The 16,671-nt window shown below is 36.5% G+C and overlaps 3 protein-coding genes across 4 annotated transcripts; all 3 read right to left on the reverse strand.

The window, feature by feature from the left end:
• Window positions 1-402: 402 nt before the first annotated feature.
• LOC115982594 lies at window positions 403-7,639 on the reverse strand. Its single transcript, XM_031105235.1, has 4 exons — window positions 7,479-7,639; window positions 4,560-5,315; window positions 1,638-1,827; window positions 403-1,266 (listed from the first exon to the last, which is right to left on the reverse strand). The coding sequence occupies exons 2-4, from the start codon at window positions 5,240-5,242 to the stop codon at window positions 1,048-1,050; spliced, it is 1,092 nt and encodes a 363-aa protein (XP_030961095.1). The 5' UTR covers window positions 5,243-5,315; window positions 7,479-7,639; the 3' UTR covers window positions 403-1,047.
• Window positions 7,640-9,931: 2,292 nt separating this feature from the next.
• LOC115982596 (cytochrome P450 71A9-like) lies at window positions 9,932-13,223 on the reverse strand. 2 transcript variants are annotated; one of them, XM_031105237.1, is made up of 2 exons: window positions 13,041-13,223; window positions 9,932-10,675 (listed from the first exon to the last, which is right to left on the reverse strand). In XM_031105237.1, the coding sequence occupies exon 2, from the start codon at window positions 10,665-10,667 to the stop codon at window positions 10,122-10,124; it is 546 nt and encodes a 181-aa protein (XP_030961097.1). In that variant the 5' UTR covers window positions 10,668-10,675; window positions 13,041-13,223; the 3' UTR covers window positions 9,932-10,121. The 2 variants fall into 2 exon arrangements, with proteins under 2 accessions (XP_030961097.1, XP_030961096.1); XM_031105236.1 differs by having other exon boundaries at window positions 9,932-10,718; window positions 13,041-13,221.
• A 1,108-nt stretch (window positions 13,224-14,331) lies between these two features.
• On the reverse strand, window positions 14,332-16,280 carry LOC115981190. Its single transcript, XM_031103358.1, has 2 exons — window positions 16,217-16,280; window positions 14,332-14,882 (listed from the first exon to the last, which is right to left on the reverse strand). Exons 1-2 carry the CDS (start codon window positions 16,278-16,280, stop codon window positions 14,332-14,334), a joined length of 615 nt encoding a protein of 204 aa, XP_030959218.1.
• Window positions 16,281-16,671: the final 391 nt, after the last annotated feature.

Genomic DNA, 16,671 nt, shown 5'->3' on the forward strand with positions numbered 1-16,671 from the left:
CTCAACGACTCCGGACTTCACTGAAGAAAGTCCGTCGTTGGGTAACCGAGATAAGGCCTCAATGGTCCTCGGATCAACTTCGAGGAGACCTATGCCATAGGGCGCGACACCTTAGGGCTTAAATGTTCAAGCCCAACTCTTTTTTTTTACATGAATTCCTCTAAAGCCATGACCGGGCATCGCCCCTTGACCAGCGGCTAGCTTTTCAAGCCCACTCTCTACAAATCATATTGTGAGGGACCTTTATTGTGTGAGCCCAAAAATGTTAGTGGGCCGCAAATGAATCATGTCCTTACAATTGCCCTACGGCATACATTAACCAGACCCATACAGTAATTAGACAAGTCCATAATCCAACTATAATTTAAAATTTTCTCAACAAACAAGAAATTGATCCATGTCTATTCATTCTCCAAAATTGCACTAAAATTATTAGTAAGCCAAAACTTGATATAAAGTTAAAAACACTTTAACAAAACTAATGAAGAAAGAATATGTCTAATGCCAAGAATGGAAATTATTTTGGAAATGGCAAGGATCTAAATCATACAGAAGAAAGTTCATGAGCCACTCCATTAGCTGTACTTGTGGCATTGGACTTCTATTCCGATGGACTTCAGTCGTGTTTAAACATCCAAGTGATAATTGCTTCACTATTGATAGAGCAGACAACTCTGCTGCTCAGGATTGCAGCAAAATATGTTTCCAAACACTCCACTAGGTTAGTCCGAGCTTTGAGAAGACTGCAGCAGCATTAAGAGAAACCCAGGCTTTTAATATCTCTAATTGCTTGAAGCTGCATTAATTTTCACCTAAAGTTTCCTCAAGCTTAGACTCAATAAGAGGCAAGGAGGAAGTACTGCTCACAGGGCACCTTTGTTCAAAACAAAGTTGCTTCCTAAAAAGTCTTAATACTAATGCAACAGAAGAAAAATATAAAATAAAAATTGAGGCAAATAAAATGATGATAACAACACCTCAGTTGAAAACACAAAAGCTACAAAAATCCTTGATATTGAGATTGATTAAAAAACATAGACATGGTCATCACGGCAATATCTTCCGTCGGTGGCGGGGGGTCTCTCGCTTCACATACATTTTCTCCATTTCATTTAGAGGTCGACTGGAACCATCAGGCAAGCTGACAAATTTCCAGCCACCACCGCCTCCACGTTTCCCTCGTGGTCCCATTTTCTCTACCGTGAAATTCCACCCCTCTGAAGGACGGCGTCGGCTATACTTGTGGCATTTCACCTCCCCTGCCAACTGTACACAAGCAAAACCATATCATATGAAGGGTTCAAGATACACGCAATATCATATAACCACTATATATATATAGGCCATTGGGTACAAACCAACTTCCTCTAATCAAGACACCTAATAAGTTCTGCTTCCTCAATCCTCACCTCATTCATCTGAATGTGTGTGACAATTAAGGAAGCATGACTGGAAAAATAGATGAGCTCGTTTGCCCTTGTAGGAAATCATTTAACTAATTGAAATCCAATAATAGAGAGCACAAAAGCTTAGAACAACAATAACAAATGATATATATATATATATATATATATATATATTTTTTTTTTTTCACTGGCTTTGCTCCAGAGCAAATGCAGGGAACAAATAGAACTTACTTTCTTTTTGTTGAAGTTCATCTTCTGGAGAAATTCTTGATAAAGCATTTCATCTTCTTTCTGGGATATCTCATAGTGGACTTCATCGAGATCTCTGGTGGTACCATCCCAACCCTCTGGCATGACTTTGAAGTCAGGTTTGTAAGGAAGGGAAGCCACATGGAATTCCCTGTCATGAGAATTAAAAAATCTGCAAGAGGAAAGAAGATAATTAGAATAAGAAATAAAGTTTGTTCTATACAATAAGAGGAAAAATCAGCATACGTCAGCAAGCTAAAGTATATTTGTGGTGAAGATGAACAAATCACCATCACAGAACAATAAGCTAAAGCTAAATTGAGATAATGATGAACAATTTGCCAGCTCAAAACTTTGTCTCATTCATATTTACATCAATAAAAAAAGTTCTTATGTGAGTGAGTGTAATGTATGTGCTTGCATGTGTACTAGCAATTATGGGATTTACACATGCACATGCACATGCATGCTAGACTCTACACCTCGTAATTTTCAAGGTACAATTTATTTTTCACAGCTTATTTAATAGGCCAATAAACTTAAGCTGTATCAAACGGCCAAAAGTAATTTTCAAATGTCACCTCAATCCTTGCACTTACTCTCACTCAAAAATTGTTTATTACGATGTCAAGATTTCCATAACCAACAATGTCTAGAATGAGTTCTCAGCACCACCACCAACAAAGAAGGCTATACATTTTTTTCAGATTAAAAATCAGCTGCCACCATAGCCACTAGCTCTTTTATTTTTATTTTTTGATAGGTAATCAGAAAACTTTTATAAATGATAGAAAAATGAGGAATACAAGAAGTTCATGATGATGAACAACTAGAAAAAAAAGAGGGAACAAACAACACAACAAACAGAGGGAATTCAGGAAACTAAACTAAGGAAGGACAAAAACTCAAAGAGAGAAGAACAATCAGTAAAACCCCAACACCGAGACCACTCCAAAAGACTACGGTGGCATAAAAGCTTTAACTCATCCAACGACTTCTCTTTGTCCTCAAAGGATCGACAACTTCGTTCTAACCACACAATCCACTTTAAGCAACCAAGTTCCAAATGTCCGAGTTATGCTTCCCAAGCCATTGATGCCAACAAGATAACAAACCCGCCACCGATCTCGGCATAACCCAAAGAATACCAAAGGTCTGAAGCGTAAAAGTCCATAGAGAATGGGTAACATGACAATGCAGAAGAAGGTGGTTAACTGACTCCCCATCACAGCAACACATACAACACCTATTAGCCAAAGGCCAACCCTTAAGCATTAGATTATCCAAAGTGAGGATCTGACCATGAGCAGCAGTCCACAGAAAGAACACCATGCGCTTAGGAATCTTTGGTTTCCAAACACCCTTCTAGGGAAACAAAGAATTCGAACCACCCCGAATCACATGGTAGTAAGACCGAGTGCCAAACATACCATCCCCTTTAAGCCACCAGTAAAGCGTATCTCTCCTATTACCCTGAGGAATACGAGTTTGGATAAGTTGAAGGAGAGAATACGATGCAGCCAACTCCCAATCTTCAAAAGCTCTATAAAACCTTAAATTCCACACTCTAACAGAGCCCCCTTCTGAAATCCACAAAACGTCAGAGATACAAACATCCTTAACCGCTAAACACATATAGAGCTCAGGATAGAGATCTTTTAGAGTATTGTCACTAATCCACCTATCATGCCAAAAGCGGATACGGGTGCTTTCCCCCACTACGAAAGACAAATGCTTAGAAAAGCTCTCCCACCCATCATTAATGCTTCTCCATAGGCCACAACCATGGGACCTCCATACGAGTGCCTTCAATTTTTAATCACCAGCACCACTACAACTGACCATCACCCCACATCTACCCATCTAACCAATATGACGAAACACCAGTCCAACACCCCCCCCCCCCCCCCCTCTCTCTCTCTCTCTCTCCAATATGCACCAAAAATTCCAGTTTTAGTATTTTTTTTTTTTTTTCATAGGTAAAAGTTCCGGTTTTAATAATGAACTCAATTCTAGCAAATAGAATCTAGTAATTTTGTTAGTTCATGATAATCTAATCAATTAGCAATATACTATTTTATTTATCAAAATAACAATTTCTGTAATGCATGAGGAAGAGAGTGAATAACTAGTTGTAGTTCAATCTTAGAGCGATCTCAAAATAGAAACTTCAATTTTACTACTGATTGTTCACTCCACTCAAAAGTCTTCACATTCCTTGATCTCCACTTACTCCATGTTAAACGTATAGGACCGACCTCCCAAATTTCAATGTTTTGCCAAAGTGTCCTTTCCAGCAAGCCAGTAACTTGTATTTTCAAAGCAAGCAATTTTAAGTTAGACAAGCAGACAATTCACATTACAATGTGCATACCCACTGACTTGTATTTCTACTTTATTAATTAAGGTAGTCATTTGTCATCAAGACCGGCAAGAGAAAGTGACAGGGTGAAAGTAGAAACTTTAATCTGGACTTTAGAGGGCTTATCTGGGGCTTAGCCATTGCCAGATAAGCAGGCCAGATTAGCAATGGGCTGAATAGATATGGGATGCTTGATGAAAATTATAATTTCATAAAACATGGACAATCATTAAATCATGTAACTACCTACATTATCAGTGTGAATGGCTGTAGAAGAATGGCCTTTGGGCCATCAATAGTCCAATACTTCAACATTTTCAAAGTAATTACAAGATACAACTTCAAATAAGCACAATGCAGTCATTCAAAGATTGGCAACTAATTCTTCTAAACAACATATCTTACAAACAAACATGTCATAGAACCTATTTCCAATCAATGTAAACCACGCAACATCTACATTTACCAGTCAAAAAATCATAACAACAGAAATAAGTACCACTCCAGTTTGAACTAAGTAATGCTCAGAAGTAATAACTTACTCAGGACAAGTATCAAGCAAGAGCTCAACAGAATCATCCAAAGGATGCCCAAGCTTTTTCTCCTCTTCCTCCTCAAGCTCCTTCAACCAAAGAATGGCATGCACTCTCTGCCTCATAATCCTATAATCCTTGGCTAGCCTCTCGACTGTGTACACCTCGGGGTTCTGTTTGTGCAAGCGATACATCTCGGCCTTCTCCGAGTCCTTCAGATAAGACCCTCTAGCACCAGGCTCTCTTACTTGCTTCAATAGCACACTCATCTCCCGCATCCTCTCACCCCACCCATCCACAAATGCCTTACTCTTTCGATTCTCCGCCTCCAATTCTTTCAACCTATCATCAATTTCTTGCAATCCAGAGATTACCAAAGAATGTGACGTGTCTCCTCCACTAGGTGGGGGTGCCTCACCATCAAAATGCTCCTTGGTCAACCCAGTCGACCAAGAGGACACAGAATCCCACCCCAAATCAGCTGACGTCGTATTACCAAATGATCCTGCCACACTCTTATCCCACTCATCTTTCCCATCATTTTCACCAGATTTTGCTGAAAAGGCTCTCAAGTTGATTGCATCATTTCTCAACTTAGTTTTTGTTTTGTCTGTCAAAACTCTGGCTGTTGTAGTGCTTGAGCCTAGTGAAGTGGATGACAATCGGGATATAACACGGTGCAGATTTTGCATTGTTTCAGCAATCTCCCACAAAAGTGGAATAGTTATCCCTGTCTATAATGCAATGCCACAACCACAAAGGATCCTGAAACCAAAAATATAAAAACTAAAAACTAGCAAAATATAGAGGCCAATGAGCTCTAGCTCAAATGGCAACATAGCAAGGTGGAGGGTCAGAAGTGCCATGCAGTCAAGACCCAACAGGTGCATGTGTAATAGTATATATGCATATGCATAGACAAGAATAAGATTAAAAAATTAAATTAAACAACAAATTTAAAAAGGAAAATATTAGTGCACTATAATATGTAAGATTAAGAAGCCCAAAAATCTATTTGGTAGCTAAGAAACCCAGATAAAAGAAAAGGAAATTCTATATCTCACGTTCAAAAAATCAAAAATGTTCTCCTGACCAGTATAAAGAAAAGCCTAATCCCAACTATTCTAAACGCATTGTGTAAGAATTTTTTTTCCTTGTTCTTAATATTCCTTTCATTCGGTTTAGATGTTTAAATCCCATTTTCTTTTCTCTTTCCACCAACCAAACACAACTAGCTACACATACACATACACATACATAAGCACACATACACACACATACATAAACATACACATACACATACACGGTGTTCGATACCCTGCATCTCCATCATATTTTGATTTTTTTTTTGGGAATATAATATTATTAATTTATTTGGAAGCTTCGAGTTTCGAAGGTGCTTCACGAACACGGTGAGGAAGCCCTATTATTAATCGGGAGTCCTGTCCTAGTCAAGAGAAGAAAACCCAGAAAAAGAGAACAAATTTCTGAGATTTGCTAACAGTATAAAAATCCAATTTCTATTTTATTTTTTGTAATTTATATTCCAGAGATTTAGTGAGAGCAACGATTATGTTGCTTTCTAAAGTTTCAAGAGGTGGAATTTAGAATTGGAATTGGATGCTTCTTCGACAGCTCTCAACACCCATAACTAGAGCTGGATATATACAACGACCTTACAGTTACAGTTACAGTTACAGTTACAGTTACACCCACCATTTGCAACCGCTGGTCAGTTTCTAGTTTCTACTTCTACTCTTTTTTATTTATTTATTTATTTATTCACCATTGCATTTGTTACTTCACAACAAAAATGCCTTCATCTAAAATAATTAACTTTGACTATAGACTGTGAGTGCTATTTACTTCTCTCTAACTAATTAACCAAGCTCTCGCTAGGTGTTCTTGTTTTGATTTATTAATCTTGGATGTTAGCTTAGTCTATATATAACAAACACTGTAAGGGAATAGTGAGAAAGACCCAAGCTCTAGTAATGAGACTTATAAAAGATTCTCCTCCAAGACATGCTAAATTAACTTCAGAAAATTCCAGGTCCATGTGCAAGAATCACCTAAGCATTAAGGAATGAGACATTAAAAACCACAATTGTTTATGCATATAACAAACAGACAACCTTTTCAGGGTGGTCTAATTAGATACCAATATGCACAATGGAAAGTAGCTCAACTAAACACAAAAGGATATCACTAAATTAGGATATCAAATTCCAATATCATTCAATAAGCTCTAGGTCAAATTGCACATCCTCCCCTTCTAAGAGTAAGGCAAAGGGTAAGGTCATGACTTCAATACCCATATGTACGCATGTAACTTACCAAAAAACAACAAAAACAAAGCAAAATGGCCCTATGCTACTACTCATCTATGTCATTTAACTTATCGTAGATTCCAGTTAGCTCAACATTTTTTGCCTAATAAAAGCATGAATCGAATCCTGCCTCTATAAAAAAGGAATCTATTGGCGTCTTGGCTTGATGGGAAAGAGCAATTAAGTTTAAATCCTATTGTAATTATATTGGAAGAAAAAAAAAAAAACTATCTTTTTGGGTTTTGTTTTTTTAAAGCTTATTTTCTACTTTACTTTCAGCATATAAACAATGAGCAAAGTGCATCCAAATACATTCAGAGAATCATGGACAGGGCCGGCCCTTCCCTTAGGCGAGTTAGGCAATTGCCTAAGGCCCCCAAGCCCCAAAATTTTAGAAAAGAACCAACCGGGTAGTAGAAAATTTAGTTTCAAATGAATTACAAAAATAATCTGGCACATCCTTTTAACCAAAAAAACAAAAATTTTGGTAAATCCTATTAAACATTGGTTCTAAACAAAATCATCTAAACAAGAGATTAACCACAAAACAATCGCAAATCAAAACAAATAAATCCACTCAAAACCCTAAAAATTTTACCTTTCACTCTAGTCTGTGCTCTCCGCCTCTCTCTAGTCTCCAGTCTCCACTGTTCAGTCTCCAGCTGGACCGCCTCAGCCTCTCTCTGATTCTCTGCCCTCCGCCTCTCTCAAGTCTCAACTGCTCACCTCACTGAATCAGGTTCTGAGGTTCAGGAATCAGGTATAAAATTATAAATATTTGGGCCATTTTATTTGTTAAGAACTTAAGATAACTTTGTTTATTTGGGCCCTCCCTGGCTGGTTTTGCAACTTTGTTTATCACTTTACTTATCAGTTTATCATTATGGCTGCCTGGACCCTCCCTGGACTGGGCGTTAAGTTTGGGCTTTCAATTTTGTTTTTTTTAAAAGGCCTGCATTTTTTTTTTTTTTTTGTGTGGATGGGTCTTATTAATAAGTATTGTATCAGTGTTATGACTGTACTTAAATTTAGAAGAAAATGAAAAAAATGATAAAAAATATAATATAAAAATATTAAATAAACATTAATTTAATTAATATATAAGTATCTACTTTAATTTAGAAAGAACTCTTTCCACACTTTTCTTTTTCTTTATTACTCTTAATCTTTTTAATATTATCAAATAATTAGCAGAACAATTAGTAAAAAAATAGTGACATGATCAATGATGTGGCTTAATAAAAGTGTGACAACATTAGATTAAATGCTACTCTTTAACTTTTTTTTTTTTGGGTAAACCCTCTTCAACTTTTATATACTATATAGATTAGTGTCAACTATTTAATTTGATTTATTTTGTCAATTTAAACTCTTAGTGAGTTTCTATTAATTAAGTTGATATAATTTTTACCCATTTATGGGTTCTCCATCTCATCTAGTCATTGACTTTTAAAATGTCTAAACATAAGAGAATAGAGATTATTTGGTTTGAATTTTAAAAACTATTTCCCACTTAAAAACCAAATGAGGTGAGGCCTAGATAGAAAACTCATTTGGCTAATTGTTTTGTAAAATCGAATCATAAAAAACGCATCTCAAATTTATTGTGCAGATGCAAATTCTAACAACACCTTTTTGGTGTTTTCAGCTTCAACTTTATGCTATAACAACTTTGAAATTATTGGATCTTTGCTCTGGAACCCATTAATACCATTTCTTTTTCTTTTCTTTCCTTTCCTTCTTCATTTTCAGCCAACACTGTCTTCCTTCATTTGCCATTGTCGATTCTCTCCCTTCTCTTCAGGGTCGGCACACTTAACTTGTAGGTTCATGCCCAATTTGGAGTCTTGATGGGTTAATTTGTTGAAAGTGAAGTTTGGGTTGATGGGTTCAATCAATGTAGACAACACACAGTGTACTTGCTGAGTTTTGATTCGTGGGTTGGGGGAGGGGGAAAATCAGGAATAGAAACGTAAATGCCAAGCGAGTTTGTTTAGGGGAGAGACTAGAGAGCAATACAAAACAATTGTAATTCTCAAAACACAGGTTTTTGTTGTTTTAAAAAAAAAGAAAAAAAAAACCCAAACTGAAACAGCCCTAGATGTTTTGAAGCCTTTACACACAACATTTTGTCATTTGCATCATAGTTCATCTATGTTGCATGTCTATGCTACACACAGATTAATTAAAATTAAAATATCAAGTAAAGAAGTGATTTTAAAAAAATCATTGAAATTACAACAATATATTTAATGAAAAAATAAAAGAAATTACCTTAAGTTATAAGTTGGGAGATTATCTAGTAATACCAATTTTTGTGTCAATAAATGATTAAAATATTTAATGAAATTTATTATACATTTTTTCAAAATTTTTGTAACAGAGTTTAAATTGAAATATTAATTTTAATTTTAATTTCCTGAGTTTTTTTGGTAATAGATTTTTATTTAGGGTAAAATTCGGTTAATAATTTTAATGTTCTTATAGTATTTTTGGCAATAACTCTTTTAATTAGTCTATGATAAAACTTTTTAAGTGTGTAAAATAAAAGGATAAAAAGATAATATACATGATATAATGAGAAAAATAAAAGACATGTAAAGAAAAAAGAAAGCACATTCCCATGTGTATGTCACAGGTTTTATTGTATAATATTTAATATTGAAATAATTTTAGTTTAGCTAATGAAAATTGAGAAGACCTTGTAAAACATACTCGAGTTATGATCATGATTTTAAAATAGACTTGACGGCCTTGTTCGACCAAGTTAATTATGATCATAGTTTTTTAGTCACACAGATCTTGTTACACAATATTACTTGGACCATTTGAACCACAATTGAATCGGCCAGTTCAAAAAATCACACACGGTTTAACATGGTTCACTAAATAATAAATATAGGACAGAAGATTTTTATTTGTGAAGTGATAAGAAAATATAAGTGATCCGTTAGAAAAAGTAAACCTTTACGAATGGTACATGAAAACATGGCTTGGATATACAAAATGTGACTAGTCAAATAATTCAAAAGCTGAATTTTGCTAGGGATATAAGTTGAACCAAGACAAAGTTATTTGAATCCATTATTGATTTGCGGTTTCAAATGTCTTCCTAAACTCAAACAGGAAAATAGAAACAATTCTGCTGGTTTTGAATAGTAAAAAACAGGTGGCCTTTTATTTTGTGCCATAGTTCTTTTACATAAAAATTGCTTTTTGTTTGTACTATAAAGCCACAGGATTAGCTACAAGGCAAAGTGGAACTTTTTTGTGTACTGTAAAGACCGATTGCTTCTTCCATATCTAAATCCTGTCTTCTTATCCCATGAGGCAATTCCCAATCAAAACGATGCAAGAGATTTGCTAGTGCAAGCTCTATTATCAAGATTGCAAAGTTCATTCCAGGACAACCTCTACGACCAGCTCCAAATGGTAACAACTCGAAGTGTTGTCCTCTAAAATCGACTGAACTATCCAAGAATCTCTCAGGTTGGAACTCGTTTTTATTCTTCCAATACTTTGGGTCTGTACCTATCGATTTTGCATTGACAAACACCCTTGTCTTGGCTGGAATATGGTAACCTTCAACAGCGCAATCATCTGTTGTTTCCCTTGGAACTAGCAATGGGGCTGGTGGATGGAGTCTCAATCCCTCTTTTACAATGGATTTTAGGTACATGAGTTTAGAAATGTGGTTTTCTTCAACCTTTGCTTTTCCCTTAACAACTTCTCTCACCTCAGTTTGTGCTCTTTGCATTACAGATGGATTCCTTATCAGCTCAGCCATTATCCAAACTAGGATGGCAGAAGATGTGTTACTGCCTGCAATGAACATGTCCTGTTTTGTTTAACAATATTACAAACCCACACCGTTAAAAGATGCAATAATTTATTGAGGCGATAAATTGTGATTAATGCAATATTATTTTTATTGGGACTACCACTACTAACAACTTTTTACTGTACACTATCAATCACAAATTACCATTTTAATATGTGAAAATGATTATAAAATTCATTGTGTTTTGGTTTTTTTGAGTATGAAAGGTCTTACTTTATAACTTCCAAAGCCCTTCTATTGGCTTTGATTCTAAATCAAAGCCGATAGAAGGTTTTTTTTTTTTTTTTGGGTGAGAAGAAAAGCGGATAGCAGTTTATAAAGTAACATGTTGTGTTGCCCAAAAATACTAAATTTCTTATATACTTTATGGCTACTAAGAGCATCCACAACCGGTTTTCATATCTCATCTTATTTTACCATCCTAAAAAACTATTTTATCAATTATACCATACCATTTTACAATACACCCAGCATCCCAACTTTTATTTTCCTATTTTACTCATCAAAATAATATTTCTACATAATAAAATACACTTTATCATTAAAATAATATTTTCCTATTCTACTTTATCATTAAAATAATATTTTCTTATTCTACTTTATCATTAAAATACATTTTTTTTGGATGGCATAACCCTATAGTGCAATCTCACATATGAGATCGCACCGTAGCGCTATGCCAAAAAAATTTGGCTTGTCCCAAGTATAGCCATCTAGTTGCTGGAGCAATTTGGGCCCAAATGCCAAATGAAATTTACAATTTGGCATTTGAGAAGCCCATTGCCGATGCTCTAAGGATGGCAAAAGTTCATATAGTAACATGTACAATAAAATGTCATATATTGCTCCACAATTGCAAACTTTTTTTTTTTTTTGGTAAACGAATTGTAAACTTTCTTTTTGGTTTCCAAGGCTGGCAAAAATTCATAAAGTAACATGCATGTTATAATATAACACGTGTATTGCTGCCCATGAATAACAAAATTTACACTTTCTGGCTTCAAAGGTGCAAAAGTTTATAAAGTAATATAATTAAATGAGATATCACCCATCTATTAGGTGGGATAATACCTGTCCAAGCCTTAGGGCTTAGATGAAGATGGTGAATTTAAATTCTAGATATCTCGATTGAAAATATTAAAAGATATCAATTTAGTTACAAACTCTTGGCATGTTTCATACTTTTGGAAAATAATAGTGAAAGTTTAAATAGTGTGTAAAATACCTATGAACATTTAGATCTCCAATTTAAAAATACCGACACAAGCTTATAATCAAACAATATATGTGCGGAAAATGAAATATAAGCTATAACCAAATTGGTAACACACTCTAAACCATAATTAATAACCAACACAGCAGTAATTAAAAGGTAAAGAGAAAGAGAAGAAAGATGCAAACATAAAAATAACACGACGATATGTTATCGAAGAAGAAACCGAAGTACTTGGCGAAAAACTTCTCCGCCACCCTCCAAGCGGTCAATAATCCACTAGAGAATACAGTTGAGATACATGAATAGCAAAAAACCCTCCAAGCCTAATCTACCTAGTGCACCTAAGCCTTCCAAGTTTCTTGCTCCAACAGGGTTATGCCGAACCTTGTCTTCTCTAGCTTATTAGATCCCGCAATCGCCCATTGCATCAACCAAAATGAATTGGTCTCTTCTGAAATGCTTCCCAAGTACCAAAATACCTCCCTACTTATATGAGTATGGTGAGATAAGGATTTAGCTAAATGAAACTCTTAAGGATATGTCAATGGAGAGGGTGAGAGTAGAGGAATTTGGAAAATCAAAGGATGACGATTGTGGATGAGTCAATCTTATTTTTCTCTAGGGTTTCTCTCTCAAATTTCTCTCTAGAAGCTCTCTATATTTTGTAGATATGAGGGTATTTATAGTAAGGCGTATGAGGAATGTGAAAAGTCATGTTTCAACCAAACAGGGCATTTTAGCGACTTAACCTCGCGACTAGAACAAGTCACGAGTTTGAGTCGCGAGTTAACTGTCTGGCCAAACTGGAAGTTTTGTCCTGTAGTGCTACAGCTGGCGTGACCTTTCAGCTCCCCTACATGTTTCACATGTGTGCCACCTTTAGCAACTCGCCAGTCGCAAGCTAGTCGCGAAGGCCTTCTTGAGTGCACATATTTGAGTTTTCTTCACACTCTCACACACACTACCCTTACATAATTCTCACCTAAATACAAGATATCTAATTGCTAAATTACAAGCAAATTTGGCACAGAATAAAGCCAACACATGATTGAATAAATTCAATCTTACAAATAGGATGCATAAACAAAATAAAAGGAGCATACCGTGAGAACACCCTTGATATGGTCACTACTAAGGGCAATAGCTTGGTTTGAACCTTTCTGAACTCGAAGCAATACATCAACAAGATCTTCATGCTCAGGTTCAGGCCTTCTGGTATCAAGGTGCTCCTTAATGACTTTGTCATATATCTCTCCCGCCCATCATTAATGCTTCTCTATAGGCCACACCCATGGGACCTCCATACGAGTGCCTTCAATTTTTAATCACCAATCACTGCCACCACTAAAACTGACCATCACCCCACATCTACCCATCTAACCAACATGACGAAACACCAATCCAACACCCCCCCTCTCTCTCTCTCTCCCCAATATGCACCAAAAATTCCAGTTTTAGTATTTTTTTTTAATAGGTAAAAGTTCCAATTTTAATAATGAACTCAATTCTAGCAAATAGAATCTAGTAATTTTGTTAGTTCATAATAATCTAATCAATTAGCAATATACTATTTTATTTATCAAAATAACAATTTCTGTAATGCATGAGGAAGAGAGTGAATAACTAGTTGTAGTCCAATCTTAGAGCGATCTCAAAATAGAAACTTCAATTTTACTAATGATGGTTCACTCCACTCAAAAGTCCTCACATTCCTTGATCTCCACTTACTCCACATTATACATATAGGACCGACCTCCCAAATTTCAATGTTTTGCCAAAGTGTCCTTTCCAACAAGCCAGTAACTTGTATTTTCAAAGCAAGCAATTTTAAGGTAGACAAGCAGACAATTCACATTACAATGTGCATACCCACTGACTTGTATTTCTACTTTATTAATTTAGGTAGTCATTTGTCATCAAGACCAATAAGAGAAAGTGGCAAGGTGAAAGTAAAAACTTTAATCTGGACTTTAGAGGGCTTATCTAAGGCTTAGCCATTGCCGGATAAGCAAGCCAGATTAGCAATGGGTGGAATAGATATGGGATGCTTGATGAAAATTATAATTTCATAAAACATGGACAATCATTAAATCATGTAACTACATACATTATCAATGTGAATGGCTGTAGAAGAATGGCCTTTGGACCATCAATAGTCCAATACTTCAACATTTTCAAAGTAATTACAAGTTACAACTTCAAATAAGCACAATGCAGTCATTCAAAGATTGACAACTAATTCTTCTAAACAACATATCTTACAAACAAACATGTCACAGAACCTATTTCCAATCAATGTAAACCACGCAACATCTACATTTACTAGTCAAAAATCATAACAACAGAAATAATTACCACTCCAATTTGAACTAAGTAATGCTTAGAAGTAATAACTTATTCAGGACAAGTATCAAGCAAGAGCTCAACATAATCATGCAAAGGATACCGAAGCTTTTTCTCCTCTTCCTCCTTAAGCTCCTTCAACCAAAGAATGGCATGCACTCTCTGCCTCATAATCCTATAATCCTTGGCTAGCCTCTTGACTGTGTACACCTCGGGGTTCTGTTTGTGCAAGCGATACATTTCAGCCTTCTTTGAGTCCTTTAGATAAGACCCTCTAGCACCAGGCTCTCTTACTTGCTTCAATAGCACACTCATCTCCCGCATCCTCTCACCCCACCCATCCACAAATGCCTTACTCTTTCGATTTTTCGCCTCTAATTCTTTCAACCTATCATCAATTTCTTGCAATCCAAAGATTACCAAAGAATGTGACGTGTCTCCTCCACTAGGTGGGGGTGCCTCACCATCAAAATGCTCCTTGGTCAACCCAGTCGACCAAGAGGATACAGAATCCCACCCCAAATTAGTTGATGTCGTATTACCAAATGATCCTGCCACACTCTTATCCCACTCATCTTTCCCATCATTTTCACCAGATTTTGCTGAAAAGGCTCTCAAGTTGATTGCGTAATTTCTCAACTTGGTTTTTATTTTGTCTATCAAAACTCTGGCTGTTGTAGTGCTTGAGCCTTACAAAGTCCACAAAGTATACGGATCACCCAAAGGGTGAAATAACTTACGGTCCACAAAGTGGACGGATCACCCAAAGGGTGAAATAACTTAGTCCACAAAGTGGATAGATCACCCAAGGGTGAAATAATTTACAAAGTCCACAAAATGGACGGATCACCCAAAGGGTGAAATAATTTACAGTCCACAAAATCGATGGATCACCCAAAGGGTAAAGACTATATACAAAGTCCACAAAGTGGACGGATCACCCAAAGGGTGAAATAATTTACAAAGTCCACAAAGTGGACGGATTACCCAAAGGGTGAAATAACTTAGTCCACAAAGTGGACGGATCACCCAATTGGTGAAATAATTTACAAAGTCCACAAAGTGGACGGATCACCCAAAGGGTGAAATAACTTATGGTCCACAAAGTGGATGGATCACCCAAATGGTGAAATAATTTACAAAGTCCACAAAGTGGATGGATCACCTAAAGGGTGAAATAACTTAGTCCACAAAGTGGACGGATCACCCAAAGGGTGAAATAATTTACAAAGTCCACAAAGTGGACGAATCACCCAAAGGGTAAAATAACTTACGGTCCACAAAGTGGACGGATCACCCAAAGGGTGAAATAACTTAGTCCACAAAGTAGACAGATCACCCAAGGGTGAAATAATTTACAAAGTCCACAAAATGGACGGATCACCCAAAGGGTGAAATAATTTAAAGTCCACAAAGTGGACGGATCACCCATAAGGCGAAAATAATTTAAGTCCACAAAGTGGACGGATTAGCCAAAGGGTGAGGACTATTTACAAAGTCCACAAAGTGGACGGATCGTCCATAGGGTGAAAATAATTTAAGTCCACAAAGTGGACGGATCACGCATACGTTGGAAATACCCGTATTCCGCAATATAGACGGATAAAAAAGAATACATGGGTACAACAAATTCGAAATAGACGGATACCAGATCGTCAACACCGTTATACAAAAATTACACAGACGAATATTTACTCAATCTCTCCTTTCTAAAGAGGATGGATATTTATACAAGTTTCAAACAAAAAGAATTAGCAAGCATAAAATTGTAAGATAGTGCATTGTGACGGATAAGACCCTCAGAGGGCAATCGTTTAATACAATAAATGTAGGACAGATCGTTGTCAAAATAAATACAAAAAAAGACATGTAATAATAATCTACATTTTTGGGTCAGCATCTTGGACATGCTTGGCTGGAACTGATTCTCCATCACCCTGAACTGCATCCTCACCAAAGAGGTTGTCTGTGTTCTCTGAAGTGACGGGCAAAGCAAACATTTAATCTTGGTCGTTGACATTTATCATTGACACGTCCAGTTCAGGGTAGGCTTTCTTAACTTGACGGAGTGCATCATCAAAGCCTTGAAGGAATGATCCCCCCAGCTCGCCCAATAAGGCGTTGGAATCACAGTACTCACGGACCGCAACCTCCTTAGCTTGACGGAGCTTTTCTTTCAAATCTTGGACTTCCTTTTCTTTGGCTTCCAGGACCTTCTCAGCTTCCTCCGTCTTCTGCTCAAGCTCTTTTCTCGCCTACTCTGAAAGGTCAAACTTCTTCTCCATTGTGGACTTCCACTTGTGAAGTTGACCAAGCTCATCCTCCGTCTGCTCTGCCTTTGCTCGCACACGTTCCAGAGCTGCCTCACGATTAAGACACCGGTCCATTAGG

This window comes from Quercus lobata, chromosome 3 (assembly GCF_001633185.2).
Source record: "Quercus lobata isolate SW786 chromosome 3, ValleyOak3.0 Primary Assembly, whole genome shotgun sequence".
NCBI lineage: Eukaryota > Viridiplantae > Streptophyta > Magnoliopsida > Fagales > Fagaceae > Quercus > Quercus lobata.

What these genes read in the sequence shown, in the direction of transcription:
- LOC115982594 (XM_031105235.1), bottom strand. Translation starts at nt 5,242, where the DNA reads ATGCAAAATCTGCACCGTGTTATATCCCGATTGTCATCCACTTCACTA. An exon ending in TTGCTTGATACTTGTCCTGA is followed by an intron (nt 1,828 to 4,559) that starts GTAAGTTATTAC and finishes TTCCTCTTGCAG; the next exon opens with ATTTTTTAATTCTCATGACA. An exon ending in TGAACTTCAACAAAAAGAAA is followed by an intron (nt 1,267 to 1,637) that starts GTAAGTTCTATT and finishes GCTTGTGTACAG; the next exon opens with TTGGCAGGGGAGGTGAAATG.
- LOC115982596 (XM_031105236.1), bottom strand. Translation starts at nt 10,715, where the DNA reads ATGTTCATTGCAGGCAGTAACACATCTTCTGCCATCCTAGTTTGGATA.
- LOC115981190 (XM_031103358.1), bottom strand. Translation starts at nt 16,280, where the DNA reads ATGTTTGCTTTGCCCGTCACTTCAGAGAACACAGACAACCTCTTTGGT. An exon ending in TGGTGAGGATGCAGTTCAGG is followed by an intron (nt 14,883 to 16,216) that starts GTGATGGAGAAT and finishes GAGCCTTTTCAG; the next exon opens with CAAAATCTGGTGAAAATGAT.